At 40.3% G+C, this 24,669-nt stretch overlaps 1 protein-coding gene across 3 annotated transcripts; it reads right to left on the bottom strand.

The window, feature by feature from the left end:
• Nucleotides 1-1,110: 1,110 nt before the first annotated feature.
• Nucleotides 1,111-24,185, bottom strand: LOC122758210 (lysine-specific demethylase 2B). 3 transcript variants are annotated; one of them, XM_044012207.1, is made up of 21 exons: nucleotides 24,017-24,185; nucleotides 22,522-22,666; nucleotides 22,323-22,401; nucleotides 22,140-22,186; nucleotides 21,040-21,218; nucleotides 20,610-20,716; nucleotides 18,318-18,411; nucleotides 17,995-18,148; nucleotides 17,770-17,885; nucleotides 17,012-17,138; nucleotides 16,192-16,598; nucleotides 16,012-16,098; nucleotides 10,799-11,029; nucleotides 9,441-9,584; nucleotides 9,247-9,333; nucleotides 8,819-9,151; nucleotides 7,608-8,677; nucleotides 7,349-7,512; nucleotides 5,241-5,402; nucleotides 4,087-4,305; nucleotides 1,111-3,361 (listed from the first exon to the last, which is right to left on the bottom strand). In XM_044012207.1, exons 1-21 carry the CDS (start codon nucleotides 24,059-24,061, stop codon nucleotides 3,180-3,182), a joined length of 4,179 nt encoding a protein of 1,392 aa, XP_043868142.1. In that variant the 5' UTR covers nucleotides 24,062-24,185; the 3' UTR covers nucleotides 1,111-3,179. The 3 variants fall into 3 exon arrangements, with proteins under 3 accessions (XP_043868142.1, XP_043868143.1, XP_043868144.1); XM_044012208.1 differs by having other exon boundaries at nucleotides 7,608-8,674; XM_044012209.1 differs by having other exon boundaries at nucleotides 8,819-9,142.
• Between the last annotated feature and the right edge of the window lie 484 nt (nucleotides 24,186-24,669).

The raw sequence follows: 24,669 nt of genomic DNA, 5'->3' as shown, positions 1-24,669 counted from the left end.
AATGAGCAGATTTTGTCCATCAAGCAATACCATTGAATTAAAATTCACTAGTCTACCAACCACGTAGAATGTTCTGTAGGTAACAGGTGCTATTTTTCGTAACGTGTAACGTCAACATACCTTGCTTGTCATGTCGTCAAGGTGACCGTCCAAACATCCATCACACAGTGAGAGGGAGAGGAATCCCGTTTTACTTTAAGTTGTTATGCAAATGAAAGTTTTGTTTTGTTTCTTCTTTTTTGTGTGTGTCACAGTTAACTCACTAAAATAACCGTGGGTGCAGTTTGACTCTGGTATATTTAAAAAAAAGAAAAAGAAGAAGAAGCTTAACTACTGTTAAGTGAGTCCAATACAGTAGATAGTTTATATTGTTGTTTACTGATAAGTTATTAAATGTATATTTTTCCATGTAATTGGGAGGTGATATAATTTCAAATTATAATGCATAATATGGAGGTTTAAAAATAAAAAAAAAATCTATACTGTGTTTCGAATGTATTTTTGCTGGTTCTCGTTTAGAAGATTTTCCTCATTTCACTCGGTCACGTCACTCTCACACGATTAAAACTGCGCCATGGTCCAGATTTCCGACATCTACCTTTGTTTGTGCTTTGCTTCGGATCCAAAAAAAAAAGAAAAAGTGGCACTGACACCGCAGACTGTAACAAAATACTGTAACTCTGTTTTGTCTGTTTGTTGATGCTGCTGTTTTCTCAAAGATGTCATTCATGGGCAGCTAGTATTACCAGAGTAGGAGGGTATCAGTATCACGAGCACTCATAATCCTGGATCTTTATATTTTGGAATGTTGGAACCTTTTTATTTTGGTAAACAAGAGATAAATGATTTATTAGATTCAATAAAATGCAGTACAACAAACCATAACATAAAACCCTGCTTGTCCTTTTTTTATATTAAGAGTAAAATTAGATTAACAGGATTTCTGCATTTAATGTGTTCATTTTGTAAATATTATTCACGATATTGATGTTCTCATTGTTTGTGGTGGTATTTTAATCATCTTTTCAAATCTGAAACCTGTACCACAATATCCACAAGGACCATAGTTTGTTTGGGTTTTTTAAAGCAAAGGACCAAAAGCACAACCAGTGTTTTAAATGAATTTAATATTTCAAAGATTGACTTGACTTTTCCTAGAGGCTTTACATGTACATTATGTACATGGAGACGTGGTTGTCTAATAAAACCCAAAAAATGAAATGTAAACTTACTGACAGAACAGTTATCAAATGCTATTCAAAAGCTAATAAAAAGAATCCAAACCATTTGAAGCATCACACGGACGTGGCTGAAAGGAATCTCCAGTCAGACAAAAATCAGTGGTTTCTGTATCACGTTGAGTCTTATAAAGTTGAATACAGGCACACTATAAGAAGAATGCTTCAGAAAAATGCTACTCAATGATGCCATAGGTTGTTAAGTTCTTAAGGACAAATAGAAAAACAAAATGACAACACAATTTGATGGAAAGAAAAATGTCTCTCCCAGTGGAATGTGTGACTAAGAATAAAGAATAAACAAAATCAATGTTCACAAATCTCCCAGGAAAGAAGTTTCTGCAGGTTAAGTACAAGATGTATGGACACAAAAAATCTAATTCTGTTTTTATTGTAGCTGACTGTAAAAATAGAATTTCCCGACCTTGTGGTCAGAGATTGACGCATTTAATGAAAGAGACTTATTGTTACCTACACTCGCTGGCCACTTTATTAGGTACATTGAACCTGCTAAGGTTCCATCTGAGCATCAGAATGGTGATTTAAGTGACTTTGAACATGGCGTGGCTGTTAGAGTCAGACGGGCTTATGGAGAAAAAAAGGGCAGTTGACACGGATGATTCAAGAGGTCAGAGGAGAGTGGACGGGACGGTTCAAAATGACAAGAGAGGTAGCAGTAACTCAAAATAACCACTTAGTAACGTCTATGAATATGCAGCACCTTGAAGCAGATGTGCTACAGCAGCAGAAGACCACGCCATGTGCCACTACTGCCACTTTATTTGGTGTATTCCTTTTCCCTAATAAAGTGGCTGCTGAGTGTAGGCCACAACACTGTGGTATATTCCAACTGATGGGGTCATGTGACTCTAAGAGATACAGTATTAACGTATTAAGAAATAGTCCCTTTTCACTTTAATCCCACCTGAGTTTCATCGTCTAATCAAAAGATCGGTGTGAATTTGGAACACTTGGCTTTGCTTATTCTTTATTTGGTGCATGACTCGTTGCCAACTCTAATTTCTTTCTCTCTCTTATCACATGGAGTTAAGCTAAGGACAGGTGTAAACAGATGGTTATAGTATTTAACAGGTAATAAATCTACTGACTGTGTTGTAAACTGATTTCTTTTCTGCATGCAGCACTTGTATATAAAAAAAAGAAATCTTCCTTTCACTATAACAAAGAGTGACAGTAAATAGACACTGTTCGTAGAACTAGCAGAACATTTTAGAGTTGGAAAAATAGGCTTTTATACACTGTACACTGTATAGTGTACGTGTGAGCGCGTTTATGTATTCATATGAACTGTTTCAGTGCAAATAAAGTTCTAAATGTGTCATCCACACGGACAAAGCAACATAGTATGGAGCCTGAATAATAAAAAAAAAAGTTTCAGTACCTTTGTCTAATCAAAAACAGGCACTGACACGTTTTAATAAAACCCACACACAACACAAGATACCATCTTACAGTTTGGCAATAAACCATTCGACTTTTGTCTGTCAACCGATAATATGACACTGTACACTGGTGCATTCAATACTGCACATAAATGTATGAAACACTTTCTGATACAAAAATATTACTCTATATAATGCAATAAACGTTGCATTGGAACAGAAAATAGTCTATGAAAACCAAAAAGAGAATCATGATACATCCATACAAAGAAATAAATAAGTTATTAACAGGTGCAAACAACAACAGAAAACATTTTTGCAATATTGCCATCACTGGACAAGATTTTCCATTTTACATTCGGGGGCTTAGCAGCGCAGCTTCCCTGTACATCAGACACCGACTGTCTGCTCAGTAGTCTGCAGATATTTATGGAACACGGAGCCGTTCTCCGGCAACACGCAGTCATCTGCTGCCTCCATGTGGATGCCAGCTTCTCCACTGGGAAACCTGTCAAACCTGTCTCCCGCGTCGCTCCGTCTAGCTGATCTTCTGCAGCAGTTTGTCCTCGATCAGTTCGAACTGCACGCTGACGGACATTTCCGCAATGAACTGGTCACAGCCTTCCTTGGTCACCTGTTTGCAGTATCGCAGGTCGATGTGACATATGCTCCCACAACGCTTGAAATAGGTCAGCGACTGGTCTGTGACCCTGTTACAGACTGCACAAGGAGAAATTGGGTTAGGAGACAAAGGACAAACGATGCGTGATGGGACACCTGATATAACAAGAGCTATGACACACATTAGATTAATAAACCCTTAACAAATTGAAAACCTAAGGCCTGATTTTTTTTATGGAGAGGTGAGGCGGAGACTGAAGCGAACAACCAGAAAGCCAGCATTAATTTTCCTCTCTGCTGTTCCCATAAAGGCCCTTTGATTCACTGCTTTCAACATTTAATGGCACTGAATGGCAATCCAATGAGACGAGTATCAAGATCTGATTATTTTTAGCTTTGTGTGCACTTTGCAACAAAAAGTAAAAATCAATTTCTATACAATTTAATATCCGATGGGGGTAAAAAGCAGGAAAACAAAACACACTCCATCCTCAGAAATGATCCTGATGTTGAAGTGAGAAAATGCAAAAAACACTTTCAACTTTCAAAACTAAGCATTAAAATCATCATTAAATTGCAGGATGTATTACAGCCTAATGTCGGGCAGGTGTCTCTACAACTTATGCTGACATAAACCTGTACTCTGGAGAATACGCTTCAGTACTGTGTGCTATATTTGAGTTTAAAATGTTTGTTTTTAAAACGGTAAAAACATAATTCTGGTCCTCTAGCTAAAGACATGGTACATCAGTGCCGAACTTGAGCCGCAAATGGAAGCGCGTCAACTGAGACCAGAGTTACAGCCAACAAAGACTGGCCTGTACCTGACAGGTTGATGTCTGTGAGCGAGTCTCTGGTGGTCGTCCCCGCAGCAGTCAGGATGTTCACTGACTGGTCCGTCACGTGGTTGCAGTAGCTGAGGTCCAGCTTGGACAGCAAAGGCATGTAGCGGATGATGAGGCGCAGTGATGTGTCTGTGATGTCCAACCCCGCCAGACGCAGGTCCTCCACGTTGCGGAGCTTACTCCTGTTGTCTAACTGACCTACAGTTAAACAATAAAATACAGAGAGACGAGGACATTAATACTTGACAGACTGTTTTGCAACCAAAATGCTGACGACGTATCACTCCATACCAACAGGCTCTTTACACAGGAGCCTTTTTGACTTGTTTGAACAGGTTAAGCACTGTGTTACCTAAAGGACTCACTTTATGTTCACTTTATATTAGTTCGGACAGTGTGACAGTGAACCAGTATATACTGTATGTATTATATATATACAGTATATATATATGTATACATATATATGTATATATGTGTGTATATATATACATATATATATGTATATATATATCACCAAAGTTTGGTCACCAAAACTGGCCCGCTAGCATCAGTCATCATATTAAATTATTTGCTTATCTTCCCAAAAAAAAAATCTAAATTTCATATCGAGTTCAGAGCTTTTATTCTGAAAAAATGTGCACTGATTCAAATAGATTCTGTTGCCAAAAATAAAAATGAAAACACTGCTGTTGTCATGGACAGCCAGGTTTGGGGAGAAAAAAGTACTTGCATATGTCAGGCTCAAAGAAGAAGTAGTAATTCTTAAAATTGTGATGATGCACAAGCAATATTAACAGCACGAGTACGTATCTCACACACGTTTGTCTTCACAAGCTGCTGGTTAAAGACATTATTGTTAGGTTAAGGCAGCAAGCGTGGGTTTTTGTTTCTGACTGAAGACGTTTAAGACATTTTGCCTCATGTTTAGGCCTAAATATTCAATTGTTTACAAAAAATATGGCCCTCGGCCACATTTACTTGCTGATCCCTGGTTTATGTAGTTAGTCATAACATTCACTCTATGTCTTCCTGTCAACTGCTGAGAATTAGAGCATCCAGATGTTTTAGGAACCAGCTGAAAAATCTTCATTCTAAAACAGTGAAGTCATAGTGTGTGAATAGCAGGTCGGCACCTGGCCTGTTATCTGTGGGAGGCGACAGCAGGTCCCTCATCTGGGCATCTTTCAGTCCCTCAACCCATTGAACGTCCAGAGTTCGCAGCAGAGGACAGCTGGAGGTGCAGAGAGCAGAGACGGCCACCCAGGAGCAACCTGACAGCAGCAGCACACGCAGGCCTGTGGGGACATAAAAGATATCTAGTTAAGTCTTTTGAAAACTCGGCGCAGCCCCGCACAGCATCATAGCAGGATAAATAGAGTACACTAGTGTTTTATCAGACGCTCTATTTTTTCCGGTTTTCTGCCTCCAGACGTTCAAGTTAATCTGAGGTCACACAACAAACCAGTAATTACACTGGAATGATCCAGCAACGTTTATTTATAAATAACAAAAGACAATTATCTAACTAGCACATACTCCGCTACAACAACACACACCACACTACCGTTCTAAAATAAACCATCTAAATGCAGGAGCCTCCGGGGACACAATTATACATATGGAGGAGCCATACGGGACATGCTACTGAAACCCTATAAACTATATTTCACAGAAACAACATTTAAGCAGTTATTTCTTAAAAAATGACTCATTCTCCAAAAACACAGTTTATCGACACCAGATCAGGAATATAGCTGCTTTTGCTTCTTTTTTGTTTTTCAATTAAAATATGTAGATAAATGTACTTTTTTTTTTATTGACTTAGATATTTCCGTTTACTTTACTTTTAACGGCCCGACGTGCGATTCATTCACTTAGCATACTATATGTGCAAATTAGGTAGTAGCAGAGGTTGGAGCAAGGATGAGTCACCGTCTCCTCATATCTCTATAATTAATCTGCCAAGTCATTATTTTTTCATAACCACTGAGAAGATACTGGGTAGGAGACAGACATTTTCCTATGATTAAACCTTCAGTTTATTTATTGATTTGTTTGTTTTTTACAAAAAAATAGAATAATTATGCTGTGAAAATGACCGGACTTCCTTGGCGTAAGTGCACTCATTTTCTCCCTTTTGTTCCCGACATCCTGCAAGCACACAAAAATACCCTCACTGGTCGCTTTATTGGGTACATCTGTTCAGCTGCTTTGTTATGCAAATATCTTACACATAGCAGCAACCTACTGCATGTCAGAACGTAGACATGGTCAAGACGACCTGCTGAAGTTCAAACTGAGCATCAACATGAGGGAGAAAGGTGATTTGAGTGACTTTGAATGTGGCAGTGCTCTGAGTGTTTCAGAAACTGCTCATCTACTGGCATGTTCACGCACCTCCCACACATCCCAGTAGAGTTTACAGCGAATGGTCCGAAAAAGATAAAATATCTAAATGAGTGGCAATTCTCTGGGTGAAAATGGCCAGAATGGTTTGGAATGATAGAACGGCAACATCAACCCAGGTATGAAGAAGGCCATCTCTGAGATATAAAATGATATATAATGGTGTATAAAAATGAATATGGTGAACCGATTGCAAAAGTCCCGATTTGACTATCACCATGTCAGTTTTTACATCCGGAAGACAGACGTCACCTGCAACCAGGCTCCCATTGGACAATACCAACTATCAATCTCAATGGGGTCCACTAAAATGTGCAAATGTGCAGTGCTTTTCCCTGCTGTATGGGGCAGAGGCATGGACCTCAACAGTGTTCAACATCAGCCCCTGGTGGGCAAAAGAAACCTTTCAAAGACAACATCAAGGCCAACGTAAAGAAGTTCCACATTGGACAACTAGGAGTACATTGCACTGGACAGGTGCTTATGGAGTGAAACTGCACAAGAAGGAGTAGACGCCCATGAGACTGAAGAGTAAATGGGAATGTAATTTACTGTAAATAATAATAATAATAATTCCTTCAGTTTCAACAGGGTTTCAGGGTGCGCTCGGAACCCAAAAATTGACTTCATGATGTAACTGCTGCCCCCAAATAAGAGGTAGAAAACAACAACAAAAACATCTTGATCATTGAAGAAGGCCTAAAACTAGCAATTGAGACCTTTAACTCCTCAGGAAAATGTTTACTGACACTGTAAATCAAGTGAAAAGTTATACTGGCTGTTCATAACACAAATACAGTGCAGTATTTTTCCAGTTGAACGGATGTAGCTTCACCTGGAAGTCTGTTGATCAGCCAGCTGAGTTGTTTCTTGGAGATGTTGGTCCAGCTGAGGTCCAAGGCCAGCGGCTGTCTCCGGATGATGCCGCTCAGCATGAGAGGAGTGATGGACTTACAGCGGTTAAGATTGATGTGCTTCCAGAGTCTCTTGTCACAGCACCTGACGGGAAACACGCGGTGGTCACTTTCACTCGAATGCCGTGTACGGAAGTGCGGAAGACATGCTTTCAACTCCACACCGCAGTGTGTACTCACCATCTGTTCCACGTCCTACAAACGCGCATGCACACGCAAAGATCTCTGTGAGTCAGCTGACCGAACACCGTCATCCACATCTCTCTTCGCATCACGTGGGCTTCGCCGTCGTTCAGTGGCAGCCTGTCAGGTGGCGGGCTGATGGGAGGGGGCCGGATCACGTGGCGCTCCATTTGAATGCATTTTGGCGGCGACCGGCAGGGAAGCGGCCGGGGGCATATCGGTGTATTTCTGTTCCAGCCAAGGGGCGAGTAACCCCGTGGCGTCCCGTTCACCTCACGCCCCCGATGTCGCAGCCAGTCGCCGAGGTCGCTGCTGCCGGTATTAAGAGGCCACCTGGGCTTCTGCTCTTCAACTTCGTTCTCAGGCTCAGGTTTAATTGGCCTGTGGTTCTGATTGGCCAGGCAGTCCTCCGTTTTCAGTGGCCGTCTGTTTTGACTGGTCACACCTTCCTCCATTTTAAGGTTCCTACGGCTCTGATTAGGGGTCAAGTCCTCAGTTTTTGGTGGTTTACGGTTCTGATTGGACATGGAATCCTCACTCTTCAGTGGTCGTCGATTGTGATGGACTGGACTGTCCTCTGTCTTCACCGAACCGTGGTTCTGATTGCTCAAACAGTCTTCTGTCTGAGTAATCTCCTGTTTCAACTCTTTGCTCAGCTCTTTGTTGGGTAGGCGGCGGCGCTGGTGGCGAGCTTTGAGCTGGGCAGAGCTCCTCACCTGAGCATCTCCTGATTCACTGCTGGGTCCGGCTCTGGGAGAGTTGGAGGTGGGCTGGTCACTTTCTCTGGCTGCAGATGTCCTCAGCAGTGGACTTAACATGACTTTGGCTTTGTTCTCCACGCTACTGTCTCTCTCTTTTACCAGTGACTCCTCTTCCTCTTCTACCTCATCTTCCTCTTGGTCCTCATCGTCATACTGGGTTTTCTCCTTTAAAAGAATTTTGTCCAAGAAAAATCCGTCTTCTTCATGATCCTCCTGGTTGGCTTCTTCATCACCGCGATCCCTCTCTGTCTTGATTTGACGTAGTAGCTTTGGACACATTGGATCATCTGGTTTCGGAGGTTTCTTCTAGGAAGAAACAGCAGAAACAGAATTAGTTTTTAAGCAATAACAGTAAGAAAAAAAGGGTTCAATAATATGCAGTAAACCTAGGAGGCATCACTCTGTGACTCCATTCTGTTCAGCGTAACTGTAAGATGAGGTTTGTACCTTCTTTTTTACAACAGGCTCATCATTGGTGTCAAAAAGCTTCCTCTTTTTCCTCAGCGGGTTGTCCTCGTGCCTTGGCCGCGGCGTACCATCCAGAGACAGCAAGGGGGGTCGTTTTTTGGGAGGTTCTTCCTCTTTCCTCTTGGGAATCTCTTCCCGCTCTGCCTTCCTCTTCACAGCCGGTGTGGTCGTCAAAGCGGTGACAGTCGCTGTGGCCACCATGGGCAGGTCAGGCTCTTCTCTCGATTCCCGGTTTAACCGTGGTTCTTTAAGAAGCGAGCCGGGAAGGTTTGATGCGTATTTAAACCCTGGCCCCCTTTTTTGCTTAGACGCCAAAAGGTTAGAAACAAAGAGAGCACAACTTTATTTTCCTGGATCAGAGCAAGAGTGCACAACTTCATCATGCCGTGACTAATACAGATGCTTACTTTCCCCGTTTTCCCAGCGTGGTTGCACTTTGGACACTCCCAGCAGTTTGGCAACTCATCATTGACCACTCCATTTGAATCTTTTACCTGAGGAGAAGCAGAATACAGAAAGCATTAAGACAACTACTAAAGGAGAAAAACCTCACTATATTAAGGTGGCAGGTTTCGTGAGATATTACCATGCAGTGATTTACCTTCAGACAGTTAGGATGAACGATCTCATTGCAGATTGAGCACTCCATGAGCATGAGATTAAATTTGTCTTCTTCATCCTCCACGGTGTCCTCCTTTCCTGCCTCTCCACAGACCAAACACACTGCTGTGTGGGGCAGCACAGGCTTGAGGAGAAACACAGGGTGAGAAGGTTGGTGTGCTTTTTATTGAAGGATGACCATGACTGGGTCACAGACACCTTCAACAGCATGTCTCAGATTTGTCTAGATGCTTTCTGGCACCTAATTTCTGTACTTTCCTGACTCTCCCTCATTGTTTCTATCAAAAAAGGCAAAAGAGCAATTATATAGGATATAGGATACTTTTAATTGTGATTAACACATAGCAAATCCACACTTATACTGTACATGCCACCTATTTTGTCACTTACATAGCACACAATCAATAAGGTTATTTTTACTAAATCTGTCAACACTTTACAAACCGAGTCACCGATATGATTTAATTTGTAAATTGAATCAATCATCTAGTCTCTAATCTTCCATTACAGGTTACTGACAGGTTAGTATTATGCAGTGGAAGCTATTTCATAATTATTTTGTTTCTTTACTTATTGAATCACTATTTGATACATTTCTATTTGATTATAATCCGCCTGAATCCAAAACCTCATGAACTTGCTTTTGTTTGACTAGATACACTGAGGTTAAGTGCGAGATATGCGAACAGTGAACATCAAGGTGGTCCAAACATACTGCTGTGTCTTAAAAGTGGAACACTGTAAGTGTAGAGCAGTCAATCGATCAAAATGACTCACACTTTTATTTCGTACTGTACTGTACCGCTCTATGTGTCACTCTCCATGGTGCTGAAACACCCACAGCCTCTACAATCCCTGGCAACTCCCGCTGACACCGACGCTGCTGATACCACGTCCTCACTTATTATCAATATTTGTGTAACTACTACAACTAGAGGGAACAAGTCAACAGCTTGCGCTGCCATCACAACCAAGTTCAGCGCCCTAGCAACCACTTCACTACCACATGAGCACAACCAGAATGAAGTATTCAGGATTAAAAGGAAGACAATAACCACAGTGAGCAATCGTTAAAAGGTGATTACGAGTTCGGGAAATGCATTTGTGATGCATTACACGAATGAAGGTTCACTAACAAACAGCTCACTGCAATGTCTCATTTATTTGAATTTAAGGTTTTTATATTTTTCATACATCTTTGATCTTTGGAGGTGACAAGGCTCAAGCATGAAATTCATTTGAGGTCATGTGTATACAAGGAGATACAAAGTTTCGTATCGATTCCGGCAAGAAATCAATATAAAAAAAAAAAGGTAAATCATGTTCTCATGCACTTACGGCGATGCACTGCCTCATGATGCAGGACTGTTTCATACGCCCAGGCCCGCCAAACTTCTTCATGTCCTTACAGAAGTGGCACTCTCCGCACTCCGTCCGCAGGCAGGCCTCACACTTGCGACAACGGGTCCGTCTTCTCCGGGCGCCAGATGTTCCCCGACTTGCTGACAGCTTGACTGCTGATCCCGGAGAGGCAGCCATCTTAGGTTTCGGCCGGTTGGGAGGCCGCGGCTAACAGAGACACAATACAAGTACATAAAACCATAAGTTTTCAAATATGTAACATCTATTTTTTACTATTTCTGAATGCTATTCTGCTACATATGAAGTCTTCTAAGTGGATCAATACCCTGTAGGTTTTAGGATCCTCACTAAAAACTGAACAGTCAACAAACTATACATGATCAAATCAGTGTTGTTGTTTTTTAACAATATATTAATTATATTATAAGAGCTAATGTACTTCATTATATTGTATATTACATATTCAATTTAACTGTGCTCAGTATTATACTGGATGTGGGTGGCTCCATCTCATCCTGTCTTTTTCTCTTTCTTATTCTGTATCAACATTTCAAAGCACTGCACCTACATCCACACATATACAGTATGAACATATACACATATAATGTTTATCTTCAATCAAACGCAGACCTGACAGAAACAAAAAAAAACATGCTGTGTTTAAAGAGATTATTCGCCGCTGTTAAAGCAGAAGATCGAGGAGAAAACAAACACATCAGGAAAGTCCCCAGAGGCGTCCACCAGATTTAGCACTTCACTCGCCTGCATGTTTCTACTTCAAAGAGAAGCTGCACTTATGGTTACATTTCTCACATGGTTCACTAGGGCCCATTATTCTGTGTGAAGGGGCGTGCAGACTGATTTATAACAGTGCACATAAAATGTGCTCCATTTATTAGAAGTGGGCAATGGAGATGAGACGCCTTTGATCTGCTCATTATTGTAATACAGTTTTGCTTCTTTCCAAGTTAAGAGAACCCAACCGCAACATTGTTTTTTTAACATTATATAAAAATAAATAAATAAACAAATTAAAAAAACCATGCACACCACATCATGTGAGAAAATATCAGGCAAGAAAGTGTGAGATGAAACACACAAGGAGTGAGAAACACTGCAGCTCTTGGAAATGAAGATCAGATTTCTTTAGTTCCATCGGCAGTGCAGATTTTCCTAGCGTCAGCATAGCAACAGCCACATCCCGCTCCCTAACAGAACAGTCTATGACACACAGACTTGTAACCAATAAGAACTGTAACACTAACAGAAAAAGAAAGCGGCCTCAGTCTTTAGGCACACTATAATAATGTATCCTAACAATAGCCATTAAATAGACTGACACAGGCAGTCAGAAATGTGGCTTCCAGACAGGATTAGAGTAAGATACTGGGGCGGGGGCTGTTCTGGGGGATTACAGACATCAGCAACACTGAAATGAGACCAAATATTCCAGCCAAAAAGAACCCAGTGCTCTGATTACCCTGTTTTCAGGCTTACTTATTGAAAGTCCAAGTTTTTATCAATCCAGTAATATCAAAAAACAGATATTTACACATACAGGTGTAAAGTATAACTACACGTGTAACTTAAACTACAGGTGAGAGGATTGGATGTAAAACATATTCAATTGAGCAGCCCATATTGTCCACGATGTGCCCTCTGAATGCCTCTCTCTTGAATTAAATAAGAGTTTGACAAAACTGCTACTGCCTCCTCGACACCTGGTTGTGTTTTTGCGACTGTAAATCAAAAAAAAAAAAACCCGACCAGAAAATGAACTGGAATCAGTAGATGTTGCATCCGGATCTATTTACAGCACTGAACGTACACATGGGTCTCCTTTCAGGGGAAATGAGAACAGAGCAAGTGACCAACTGGTAATTTCTTCAGAGCTCATTTAGCTGGGATTCATTATGAAGTAGGCTCTTATGTTCACTGACACAGCCTTGAAACCTCTTGAGCAACTGTGAGGAACAGTGGAAATCAATTACTGCACACAGTGTACACTTAACATCACCCTGGAGACAGTGCATACAGATTGCAGGAAGAAAAAAAAAGAAAAAAGAATGGAACAAATTGTTTTGTCAAAGAAGAGGAAATTTAAAATTAGAAGTACACCTTCTACAACACTTGCCATATTATTTTTAATGTAAACAAAACATATAATTTCTATTTCCCCCCCGTCTTGGAAAATGCCTAGAAACAATTGACTTGGCAAAAAAAATTTAGTTCACAAGTTCCTGGAGGGATTACTCTCCTGTTAAGCCTGAGAGGTGGCATATGTTGTGAAGCTGTTGCTGCATTGGGGGAAAAAAACACACAAAAACACGTGATTACTCTAGGACACAGTGTGGAGTGCTGTGCTCATATTTTAATATGGGGAAAGCAGGAAAGTGTAACACCAATCAAGTGAAATTACATAATCAAGAAGCAGAGCCAATCAAATTGAATACAGATGATGAACTGGTAGTGTGTTTTTCTGAAGAGGCACAGCACTCAAAATATTAACAGCTACTAAGCCAATTTAACCTTTAATTGATATTCAAATAACTCAACTCTTCACATACAGTAACTGGACCAAATAGAATTTAAAATGACTTTAAATCATAATCATGTCAAACCAGAAAAAGACCCAACTGTAGACAGAATTATAGAGAGGGGGTGTGGTTCAGAAGTCAGCTACAGAAATATTCCAATTACACATTTCTTGCTGTGTAAGCAAGTATCTTCTCAGATCAGCCTGACAGATCAATATAAAAGGAAAAAAATGTTAATTACTGCTGCCATTCTGGCATAAAAAAAACCCAAAACCATTTTGTCTTGCTGTCACACATGCTTTAACATTGCACATTAATTGCTGTCACAATCACACCATGAAAGACTCATCCCCTCGCTCTATGTGAATTCCAGTTCTTCTGCTTCTCTCCCAACAACCAATAGCAGCCCTGAGGGCTCTCAGCTACATAAACACAACCTTTTCCCTTTTGCTTGGACCTGACAGACAAAAACACACACGCATGCACACACAGCACAAAAAAACAACAAAGACTGAAAAAGAAAGAAAATTAAAGCCCAGGCAGAGAAGGTAAACTGAAAGCATTCCTTGCCAGGTAGCTCCATTTCCTCGCTGCACTGTGATGCTGCACACTGCTCTGTCTGGCACTAGCATTCCTCTGGTGGCCTCACTACGCCTGCAGGGGTTTGATGTGCTAACCTGCTCAGAGTCTGAGTCGTAGTCCTCATCATCAGCGCTCAGCGACATGGCCATGGCTAGGGGGTTTTTTTCACACGCCGTCCAGCTCACAGCAAACTGACATGGCTGCAGTCTCCTCCTCCTCCTCCTCCTACTCCAGCTACTGCTGTCTGGCCTACAGCCCTCCCCTCCTTCTCCAAAAGCTCCACAATACCACAAGCAGATGCAGGAAACACGGACGAGCCTGCCTCATTAACATGGACTGACTGTGAGAAAGAGGAGGGGCGCTGGGTAGCACGGAGCCAATGGGAGGCCACGGTGCATTAGAATATGTACTGAGGGGCGTCTGGCTCCATCCAGTGAGGGAAAAAAGATGCAGAAACAGTGTTGTCATATTCACGATGAGGAGCACAGGGAGAGGAGAGAGGGCTCCGCGCAGCCAATAGAGCCAGATGGCATCTCATTACAAAAGGCAAACACAAAGAGGCCCCACGGCCAGCAGCTGGCCTTTGGAGGGATGAGTGGGGGGGTGATGCAGAAGGTCCACAACACCAACAGGAATCACTAACACACATTCAAATTAAAAAAATAAAAAAATAAAAAATCCTGCCTCCTTTGACTGTCACAGAGTTAATTATGTAGCCACAGCTCAGTGGTCATCTTTTAATCTAGAGATTGTGGGTTCAAACCCCCGATGAGCTGATGTGTTCCCGGTCAAGACACTTAACCCACAGTTGCTCTCGATGGCTCTGAGTGGGTGATGATAATGGGTTATGATAAATGTGCGATAGAAAATGCCCTGTAGGAATGGGTGCCTGGCAAAGACTGCACTGTACTGTACAGCAGAGAAAGGTGACAATTAATTACTCACAGAAAATGAAAGCATCAGCTTTCCACTTTACCTAATTTTAGCTAATATTCTGGCCGACAACATCCTTAACTGTTTATGAGGGGCTGTTACACCGGAATTACCTCTCACATAAGAGTATTAAACCAGATTTATTTGCAAATTATACCTCTCTCACACACACACACACACAGTCAAAGTAAAATGCTTTTACAAACACAACTCACAATAGCAAGAGGCACTTTGAAGATTTGGATCAGCACTAGAATGTAAGGCTAGCAATCTCCAACGTTACATCCTCCTTCTGGAATTTTTGGGTCAGACAAGGTTAGAATTGTGAAATGTTACATTACACGTCCAGAATGTCATAAGTTTTCATCACACTCAAACTTCTGCACTTTATGACAAAGTATATTCCTTATCACACTGTAAGAGAACACAGATAATGAACACTCTATGAATCATTTCAGTTGTCATCCCGTGACTCTCTCTTTTTCTCTCCCTCCCTCCCTCTCGCTGTCTCTCTAACCAAGGGAAAGTGGTTGTTACTTTCAGTCAGTTTTATTTTCCAATCCAATACGTTAATATGATGTGAACACATAGATTCTGACCCTGTTAAGGCTTCCTGTTCAGCACAAGACTTGACAAAATCATAAAGGGAAGATCTTTCTAACGGCCACAGTGTCAAAATATCACATATTGACACTTAATTTCTGTATAAAAAAGTTAATTGATTCCATAAACTATAAACATTCGTGCCACTTAATGTAAAGAGTGATACCTATAAGAGCTCCGTGTACACTTTAATTAAGTGCGTAAGCTAAGCAGGCTGCACAGTGTCTGAGAAATCATATATACTGTTTAGTTAAATTGCTCTTTGTAAATGGTAATGTTCCTCAATCAGAAGGTAAAGAGGTGTAAGCAAAATAATAAATGACCATTTCTTCATGATAATTAAACATTTAAACACACTTTAAACAGCGTAATATTCCATAGTAATGACAAAAATAGATGTATAAAGTAATGGCCCACCGCTATATGCTACACTTAAGTTAACACCTTTATTTTTGTCAAACAGCACCACAACAAAAATGGGTTTTTTTGTCTTCACTTCATGAACATAATGTAAAAAATAAAAAATATTCTTACCTTTAAAGATTTCTTAGGCCAGTACACCACAGGAGCTCCAGTGACCGCTAATTTGGGGTCATCGTCAGCATGTTCTTTTAACACAACCTAGACACCGGAAATTAAAAAGGGAAATGTGTGTAACTCAAATGAACTTGTATCTTTGTGATTGTTTTGTTTCGTTTTGTTTCGTTTGTTTACCTTCAGGTCCTCCAGCAGGGCTTGCGGGTTGTCTATTCCCAGTGGGACACATTTCTTGTGATCAGGGAGTGACTCCAGCTTCTCCACCAGTGTCCTAAGTCCACTCAGTTCAAACTCTGTCAAATGAGTCAATTTATTCTGAGACTCTGACGCAGGAGAGTCAGAGGGGGTTTTAGGGAAATCCAGAGAAGAGGAGCCAGGATTACAGCTGTCTTCAGAGTCGACGGATAAAACAGCTCTGAGGTGTTGACCCCTCCCGTGGTCAGGAGAGCAGGACCCATCCTGAGCAACGCGCTCCAGTTTTTCTCCAGGGTCCTCCTTCATTTGGGTCTCACATGAGTCCTCATTCACGTCCTGGCTCCTTGAGTCAGAGTAGGGGCTCTCTGTGGTTGCCTTAATCTCATAGTCTTGAACAGGAAAAAATACAGAGAGCAGTGTTTTAGGTATTTTCAGGGACAGAGCTTGAGATCAAAGACCTCTTATTTGTGTCCAGGAGTGATAATGTGTCAACAGCAGTAACACCACCAAATATAAGCCTGCCTATTATTCAAAACTCATATTACTCCCCTTCAAGTTAAAATGGTTAAAGAATGCTACATAATTCAGTCAACTCTGGACTTAGACAGAAGAATGTGTGTTACTAAAATGTCACTGCAGAGCTTGTTAGAATGCAGCAGGACAGATGGAGATCCGAAATATCATTTATTATTAACACCTAGGAAGAGATTTAGTAGCTTGTGTGAGCTAATTACAACTCCAGTACAAGATCTTAACAGTATCCAGGGGCACACGAGAGAGAACAGCTGCACCAGTGACTGACCCATTAGCACAGGCTCTTTACGGATCTCCAGAGAAAGGTAGGAGCGCTTGGTGAGGCAGTGCAGGTATCTCTCCAGGACATACCAGCAGATATCATAGTAGAAGGGGAAACGGAACTTAGAATTAACCTGAAAACAGAACAACAAAACATGAAAACATGCATTTACAGGCAAGTACAAAGTAATTAAAACACCAGTTTTCTTAATCAGTGTTGCATACAGTTTTCTGTATATACTTAAAGGTACAGTAGATAGGAGGTTTTTTTTGGCATTATTGATTATTGATTTTATAATATTTCAATGAGAGCAACACTTGTACACGTGGGAGGATTTGTCCAAGCATAAAGCAGCGCATCAACTTCTTAAGCTGCAAGGAAAAGACTCTAATATAATAGAAGAGAGGGACAGTAAATGCAATATAACGTGTCAGTGACAGCGGATGGAGAGGTTGTTTCGGGTCACCTGTTGCAAATGAAATGACTGTCCGTGCCCCTTTGATAAGTGGAGCTCAGGGCAGAGAACCGCGATCCCAAAACGTGAGTGTTTTAACAACGCGCGGATGAAACATATCAACTTTTTTTTTTCAAGCGACCCTGCTGCAGCTTTAAACCGATGAAAGTGTGTGTGAGTGATGTATGACAACGATGTCGATGACATTTCAACTGAGAGACTGAACTTTTTATGCAGCTGAAGTGTGTATATAAAATGAGATGAGATGAGATGAGAGTGACATACACACAGTAACAATGTGGACTCCTACCTTAGTCCTGCTCTCTATCTCATGGATGGTGAGCTGCATAGGGATGTTGAAGCTGTGCAGAATGTTGCCTCCAAACACCAGTGTGTCCTCAGGAGTGTAGACAGCATGAATCCACCCTTAATCACAAAAAGCAAACATAAAATATATATATATATGTATATACATAGCTGTATACGCGGCTTAGCTCTTCCTCCTGGCTACATTTTAATAGCCATGCCAACACACCAGATGGGATGAAGAAGGTGTATCCTTGCTTAAGCTCCACTCTCTGGCATCCATCGGCTCGATCCCCCAGGAAGATATCACTCTGCTTTCCTGACAAAACCCAGTCCTCATACAAGGCGAGGTTATGAGTGGTGGGAGGCACCAGCCAGAACACCTGAGGAGAGGCATGAATCTTTATTTAGAGGTTACACTTGTGGCCAGTTTGAGTGACAAATAAACTCTGGAACAGTTACAATTAAAGGGTTTCTTCTTCTTGTAACACTCAGTGGGATTTACAGAAATTAAGTGATGGTTTATGGATTGAAAGACTTGAATGAACTTACTTTATGCCCCTTAAATACATGATACCAAACTGAAGTTCCCCCGAAATCGATGTGGAAATCGGTGTAGCAGCCCTTCACGCTCATTAAGCAGTACCTGAAGAGAGAAAGTTGAATTAGTAAATCATTTAAAGGACGTACAGGTAGACAGTAAGAGTCTACAGGTTCATCAGACCGGCATCTATAACGACATCTAAAGAAGGAGAACGCACAGCTCGACCAATTAAAAAGCAGCAGTAAGCTCAGCTCTTGTTTTTACGAAACATTAGCTACCAATAAAAACAGCCCTAGAAATCACTCACAGTAGCACTGCAGCACAAAAAAACTGTTCTCAGCAGGACACTGCTCCAGAGGAAATTAATTGGGAATGGTTAGCACTGTGAGACATTAATAATTCACTAATTTAGACAGAGAGAATCAGCTCCAGTTATCTGAAAAACATCCCAGCATTGTGGAGTAAACTGACATTTATTTATTTTAAATAAAGAGAGCATTTTCACAATTTGTGCATCTCACTGAGAGAACACGGAGCTTCTTTAAATGAATGGAACTGTTGTGGCAGTTAAAGCAGATTATTACCGGCTACAATGTCAAGATTAGTCTGTTATATGACGTGTAGTTCTGCTCTTTTCTATCCGACCACATGCACATCCTGCCTCCGACTTTGCATGATGCAGCTACAATATCATCATCACTTGTAAGATTAACAACAGTTTTCCTGAACTGCGTCGATGAGACCACAGCCAGGGCAACGCCACTTTGACTGCAGCAAAAAAGAAAATGAAATACTAACATGTTGAATAATTTAATTCACATGAAAGAATACGATGAACCAAAGACAGATCATTCTGGTCAGTAATTAAATTGTTATCCCCATTAACAATTTGTTCTGCTGATTATTTTCACAACTGACCACTTGGTCGTAGAATCGGTCTAATAGGAAAAATATCCTTCAATCACAACTGTTCTGAAGAGAAGATTACATCTTCACATTGCTTGTTTAAAGAAATACTTCACCAATTTGCATTTAGCTTTATATTACTACTATAGGGATAGTAGTAGTATGAACATATTTCTCAACTCAGGGGAAACTAATCCAGTCACAGGCCACTTTATTAGCTACATCTGTTTAGCAGCACAGTCTTGTGACAGCAACTCAATGCATGTAGACATGCAGACATAGTCAAGATGGCCTGCTGAAGTTCAAACCAACAATCAGAATGGAGAAGAAAGGTCATTTAAGTGATTTTGAATGTGGAAAGGTGATCTGAGCATTTCAGAAAAAGTTCAGAAATGCAACTAAATGGTACAAAAAGGAGAAAATATCCAATGAGCAGCAGTTTTCTGGGCCTTGTTGACACCAGCTATCAGAGGAGAATGGCCAGACAGGTTCCAATTAAAAGAAAGGCCACAGTAACTAAAATAACCTTTGTTAGAGCCAACAACAATTCTCTGAACACACAACACCAGGTGCCACAACTGCCACTTTATCAAATGTCCTCCGTGCCTAATAAAGTGGCCAGCTAGTATTTATTTTAATACAGCATAATAAATGCATGCCCATTAGTTTGCGCCTCTACGACAGGAGGATGATTATCTGCTGAAGGTAATAGTGAAAGACAGTGTGGATTTTTGCAGGCAACACTGACAGGTAGCAATTTACAGGAAATTGTTCAAACATCAGCCTGCTTACGTAAAAACTGGGAGCAAAAAAAAACACAGCTTGCACAGTTTCCTTTTTCCTTCTATAGTAAAGTAACAGATTTGTGGCACCACCAAAATGAACATTACTTATATATGTGCTGCATGAAACTACTATACACTGGAAAATATTACTACTCACACAAGCACACAATAAACGTCAATGGCCACTGTACAACAAGAATGATGGTTAAATGCAACTCAGTAGAGGGAACGATAGAAGAGGAATGTGGGATTCATCGGGCACAATATGAACAATTGAGGTTAAAATGAACAGAATAACTGGTAGTGAGTACTAATGCTGACAGCTGATTGGCCGAGAGGTGTCTATGCAGTCAGACCATAGCTGTTAAAGACCATCCTCCACCATCGGGGGGAAAAAAAAACCTCTGCTGCCTAGCAACAATCAGGAGCACTTACAAGAAGTGGTTAACATGGGTAGTATGCAGCGCTCTTGATGGAGCGATACATGAGACATGAGAAGAGAAGTTGCATTTACTCCCGTAGAAGCAGCAATTTCCTCTCAAGTGTGATTTACATTTTGTCCTATGTGTCACTTTAGATTGACAGAAATGCTATTCAGTTAATTCGCACCTTTGTACTTTAGGGTACTTCATCTCTGAGATGACATTGGTGGCTTCTGTTTGGCTTTGTTTTAGATCCGGAGGCCACATGTTGTCCACCCAGTCAACCTGATCCACCTGTGAGAAGAATCAGAGACTTCACTTTTAAGCCGTCAATCAGTGTTTATCCAGTGTGGTCCAGTGTGTAAGAACGAATAAGGGATGCAGGCTACTGTTGAATCACAGCGACGTAAAGCAAGGCTCTTGCCTAACGTACATATAATAAGCTTATTCTAATGCCACATAAAACAAACATTTATACACGTGTGTAAACATAATTAACGACATTTCCTCATAAAACTACCTATGTTACACGCTGGACCTTTAAATGTGATGCAAGATTTGTCACCCTCATAAAATCCCTTTAACAACAGCATACACAGACAGTCATGGAATGTTACCACTGTGGGTCGCTTGATGAGGTTCTCCAGCTTAGTGTGGCTGAACTCTAGGCTGATGACATTGAAGAGTTTGTCGCGCTCTTCCTCCGGTGTCTCATAATATCTCACAAACTGAGCCATGCTCATCTCGGAGCCCTTCTGAGTGCTCACATCCATGACATCCACCGACCGACGACTGCCTGCAAACACACAACCACAGCACCGGGTGAAATTCACCAACACACTGTCATTAAAATGTAATAAAAGCCACGTCTAATAATGAATACAAATGCACAGAGACAGATGCAAATGTATTATTCATATTATAGCTTCTGTCATCTCATAAACAGTATATTGTATATACTGTACATGTAAGTCACAATCTGTTCCACTAGATGGCGCTACTGCACACAAATCATGCTTTGACTATTCTTTTCAGTCACATTTGAATGTATTATACAGTACTATAGCATATATATGTTATACAATATTATACTATATTGACGTGTTAGACAATATTACTAAATACATACATTACTCATCATTATTTTTAAAATACTGGATTAGATAAATGGGTGTCATTTTTAAGGACATGCCCAGCAGTATTGAGAAAATGGAAAATGACAGTGTAACAAGTTGTAATTTGTGTAAATTATACATAATGTGAGTTTAAGTTTAACTGGTGGTTGTGGAAAAAAAATATGTCCTGGATAAATAAATAGCAAAACATCTGTTTTATTATTTCTTTTTACTTTGCTGTTGGTAGTACTTACCAACAACAGTTTTATCCTTACGTACCACCATTGGTTTTTTGGGTTTTTTAGTTTTTATTCTGCACTTAGAAACTACAGCACCCGTATTTACCCTTTTAAGGATCTTAATCTTGTTTGTCTGACCTTGTTTAACATTTCCTGAAGACATTTCCTGTCTTAAAATGCAGTGTTTTAATATATATGAGCATGGATCAAAATAAAATGATACATCAGGACAATTGAATTATTTTTGAGATGGTGTCTGCAAGCAAACCAATGACACTTCTAACACCTTTTTTATTGGCGACAGGTTATTTTGTTTGTGTGTGTGTGCGTGTGCATGCGTGTCATTTGTAGTATTCAACTTACCAACCAAGCCTTTAATTTCACTAACTGTGAATTCTGGATCAGGCATTCTACATTAATTAAAGAAAAAAAAAAGATGACTGTCAGTTAATCCGTTGTGTGCATAGACAAAAACTAATATACAGCAAATATTGTTAAAAGTTATGTTAAACAAAAATCTGTAAACTTATAAAATTGGCCTCTCACCTGATGCCAAGTCCGTCTTTCTCTTTGAATATGAGTGGAATTCGAAGACCTTCCCTTTGCACATATTCATATGTGAAATCTGCAAAACAATGCATGTTTGACAATTTACAATAAATTAGGACAAATACATTTCCAAGCAGAATGCATCCTTGACAACTGCAGCTGATTTGAAGGAAATAATATGTAGTAGGTCTCTCACCTTTACCGTCCATTGTGTGGACAAAGTTTGCACTATAAGAGTCACTGGTGAGCTTCTCCTCCACACTGAACCCCCTGATGTTTGTAATTTCTTCCACATCAGACAAGTCCTCGTTTTCGTCGTACATCCTCCGGCAGATGGAGCGCTACCATTGACAATGAGGTGATTTACATGACAACAAAGAAACACACAAAAACACACAATGTTAAGAGACCCATACTCTAACAAAGGGCCCTATCTGTACAAAAACACACTGTTTGAGTGATCATTCATAAGCACAGTTTTTTACAGAATATTTTGTTGTGACATCAGGAAAACTCAAAGAACTAGTTGTAAGTGTGCTCTTTTTAAATTACGCCAAGGTAATTACATTATTCAAATGATATGTGAAATATCAAGACCCCCCTTTTTAATTTTGGGCTAGTTTTTTCTTGCTTGTTTAGTTCAATTGTTAACTGTGTGCACTGACATGAATACATGAAAAATATGAATATAGTCACAAGTATATGTGAATGCGTATGAAAAATATATGCATGACGAGGAATATCAGGCTTGAGGCATGTTTTGTTCCGTTGTCCTGCTGTAAAGGGACTGTTTACATTAGAGCAACTTAATTTGTTCATCAAAATATCGATATTTGCCCTGGCGTACCGAGGAAGGACGACAATATATCACCAAATCAATATTTTGACCCACCCCTAATGTTTAATAGCATTTTAAATCAGTACACAACGAACTTAACCTTCACTTGGATTGAATTATATCACTAATCAAATCACAGTTGCAATATCCAGCGAAATAATCACAATTACTTAATCATGCAACCCTTATAACAATGTATACTGTGACTGGGAAGCCCATGGCTAAGAGGACAGGGATTGGGCTTGTAACCCTGAGCAAGGCACCCAATTCCCCATTGCTGAGATAAGTGCTCCCCACTTGAGTGTGTGTAATAAGGATGGGTGAAATGCAAAAGTCAAATTCACTATCACTAATTGGTGTATGAGCAAAAATTACTATTCATATTCTATTCTATTCCACTTGGTTGATGATGGTGAGAAAGTTTTGGATACACTAGTCTACATTATTTTCCTTTTTAAAATATTTTAAAATATTTTTATTTATTTGTTGCTTATTTATTTCACGTGCATATGTTGCTCTTATAATAAGAGTAAACAAACAAACATAACTTAGTCAAAGGCTGCTCATCATGCATCTGCTGTGTTTGTCCAACAATGAATGTGAAGTGTTTGCAGGATTTCACTGATGTATCCTGTCCTGTAAACGCAGGCTCACTGAACTACTACAGAAAACACACAAGTGATAAAAACCTTCAACAACACAACTACTGTTTCCGCTCGTGTGCTCTGACCTGAGCAGCTTTTCTGACGTGACAAATGTCCAAGTGTTACAGTTGCCATCGTTAGCCTAGCTACCCTAATTAGCTGCAAGTATCGCCTCATAAGCTAACGGTAATAGAGCAGTTACTACACACCAGCCTGCGTCCAGTCTCCGTGCATGCTTCCGCAGGCACGGCCATCGTCCGCTGCGGTTCGTCCTCCGGTCACTCAGTGTGAAGAAAGCATCTTCGTGCGTAATGGAGGTGAAGCAGCGCTCAGTTAGCACGCTTTTCTGGTTCAAAACAAGGGAACCATGTTGTGTGTATTACGTCACCACCAGGAACCAAAACATTGTAGAACAACGTCACAGCGGCAGCAGCAGGAGTATGTCAGTCAGTATAACATACATTAGTTACTCACTGTAATTAATGTGATATATCCTTTTTAAATTAACTTTATCTACCTCCATTAAGTGGAACAGAGAGGCAATTTCCATACACACACCCAGTGTTATGGCTCTTATATATTCCTTACACTTGCTCAAGAAACCAACAAAACTGGGGGACATTTTGGTAAATTTACATTTGTGTTTATAAAACAATTCACCATACAACACTGATAAACAGAACACAATTTCTGTAAATGTGTATGATGTTCAATGTAGCCATACTAAAGCATACTTAAGAAATAAAAATGCACCTGCTCTGGGGTCTATGACGGCGATAAACAAAAATAAATATATACAATTATTCAGCAATACGTTTTATATTTTCTATAAAATGCACAATAATTGACCTATCTTAAATAT

Source organism: Solea senegalensis, linkage group LG21, assembly GCF_019176455.1.
Source record: "Solea senegalensis isolate Sse05_10M linkage group LG21, IFAPA_SoseM_1, whole genome shotgun sequence".
Taxonomy (NCBI): Eukaryota; Metazoa; Chordata; class Actinopteri; order Pleuronectiformes; family Soleidae; genus Solea; species Solea senegalensis.
The sequence above is the reverse complement of the archived record's forward strand: the minus strand, read 5'-3'. Positions and strand labels throughout refer to the sequence as shown.

Excerpts from the sequence above, each read along its gene's own strand:
- LOC122758210 (XM_044012207.1), bottom strand. The coding sequence starts at position 24,061 with ATGGCCGTGCCTGCGGAAGCATGCACGGAGACTGGACGCAGGCTG. Across the intron at positions 22,187-22,322 it reads AAAGACGGACTTGGCATCAG|AATGCCTGATCCAGAATTCA; the intron begins GTGAGAGGCCAA and ends TAATTAATGTAG. Across the intron at positions 3,362-4,086 it reads CACAGACATCAACCTGTCAG|TCTGTAACAGGGTCACAGAC; the intron begins GTACAGGCCAGT and ends CTCCTTGTGCAG.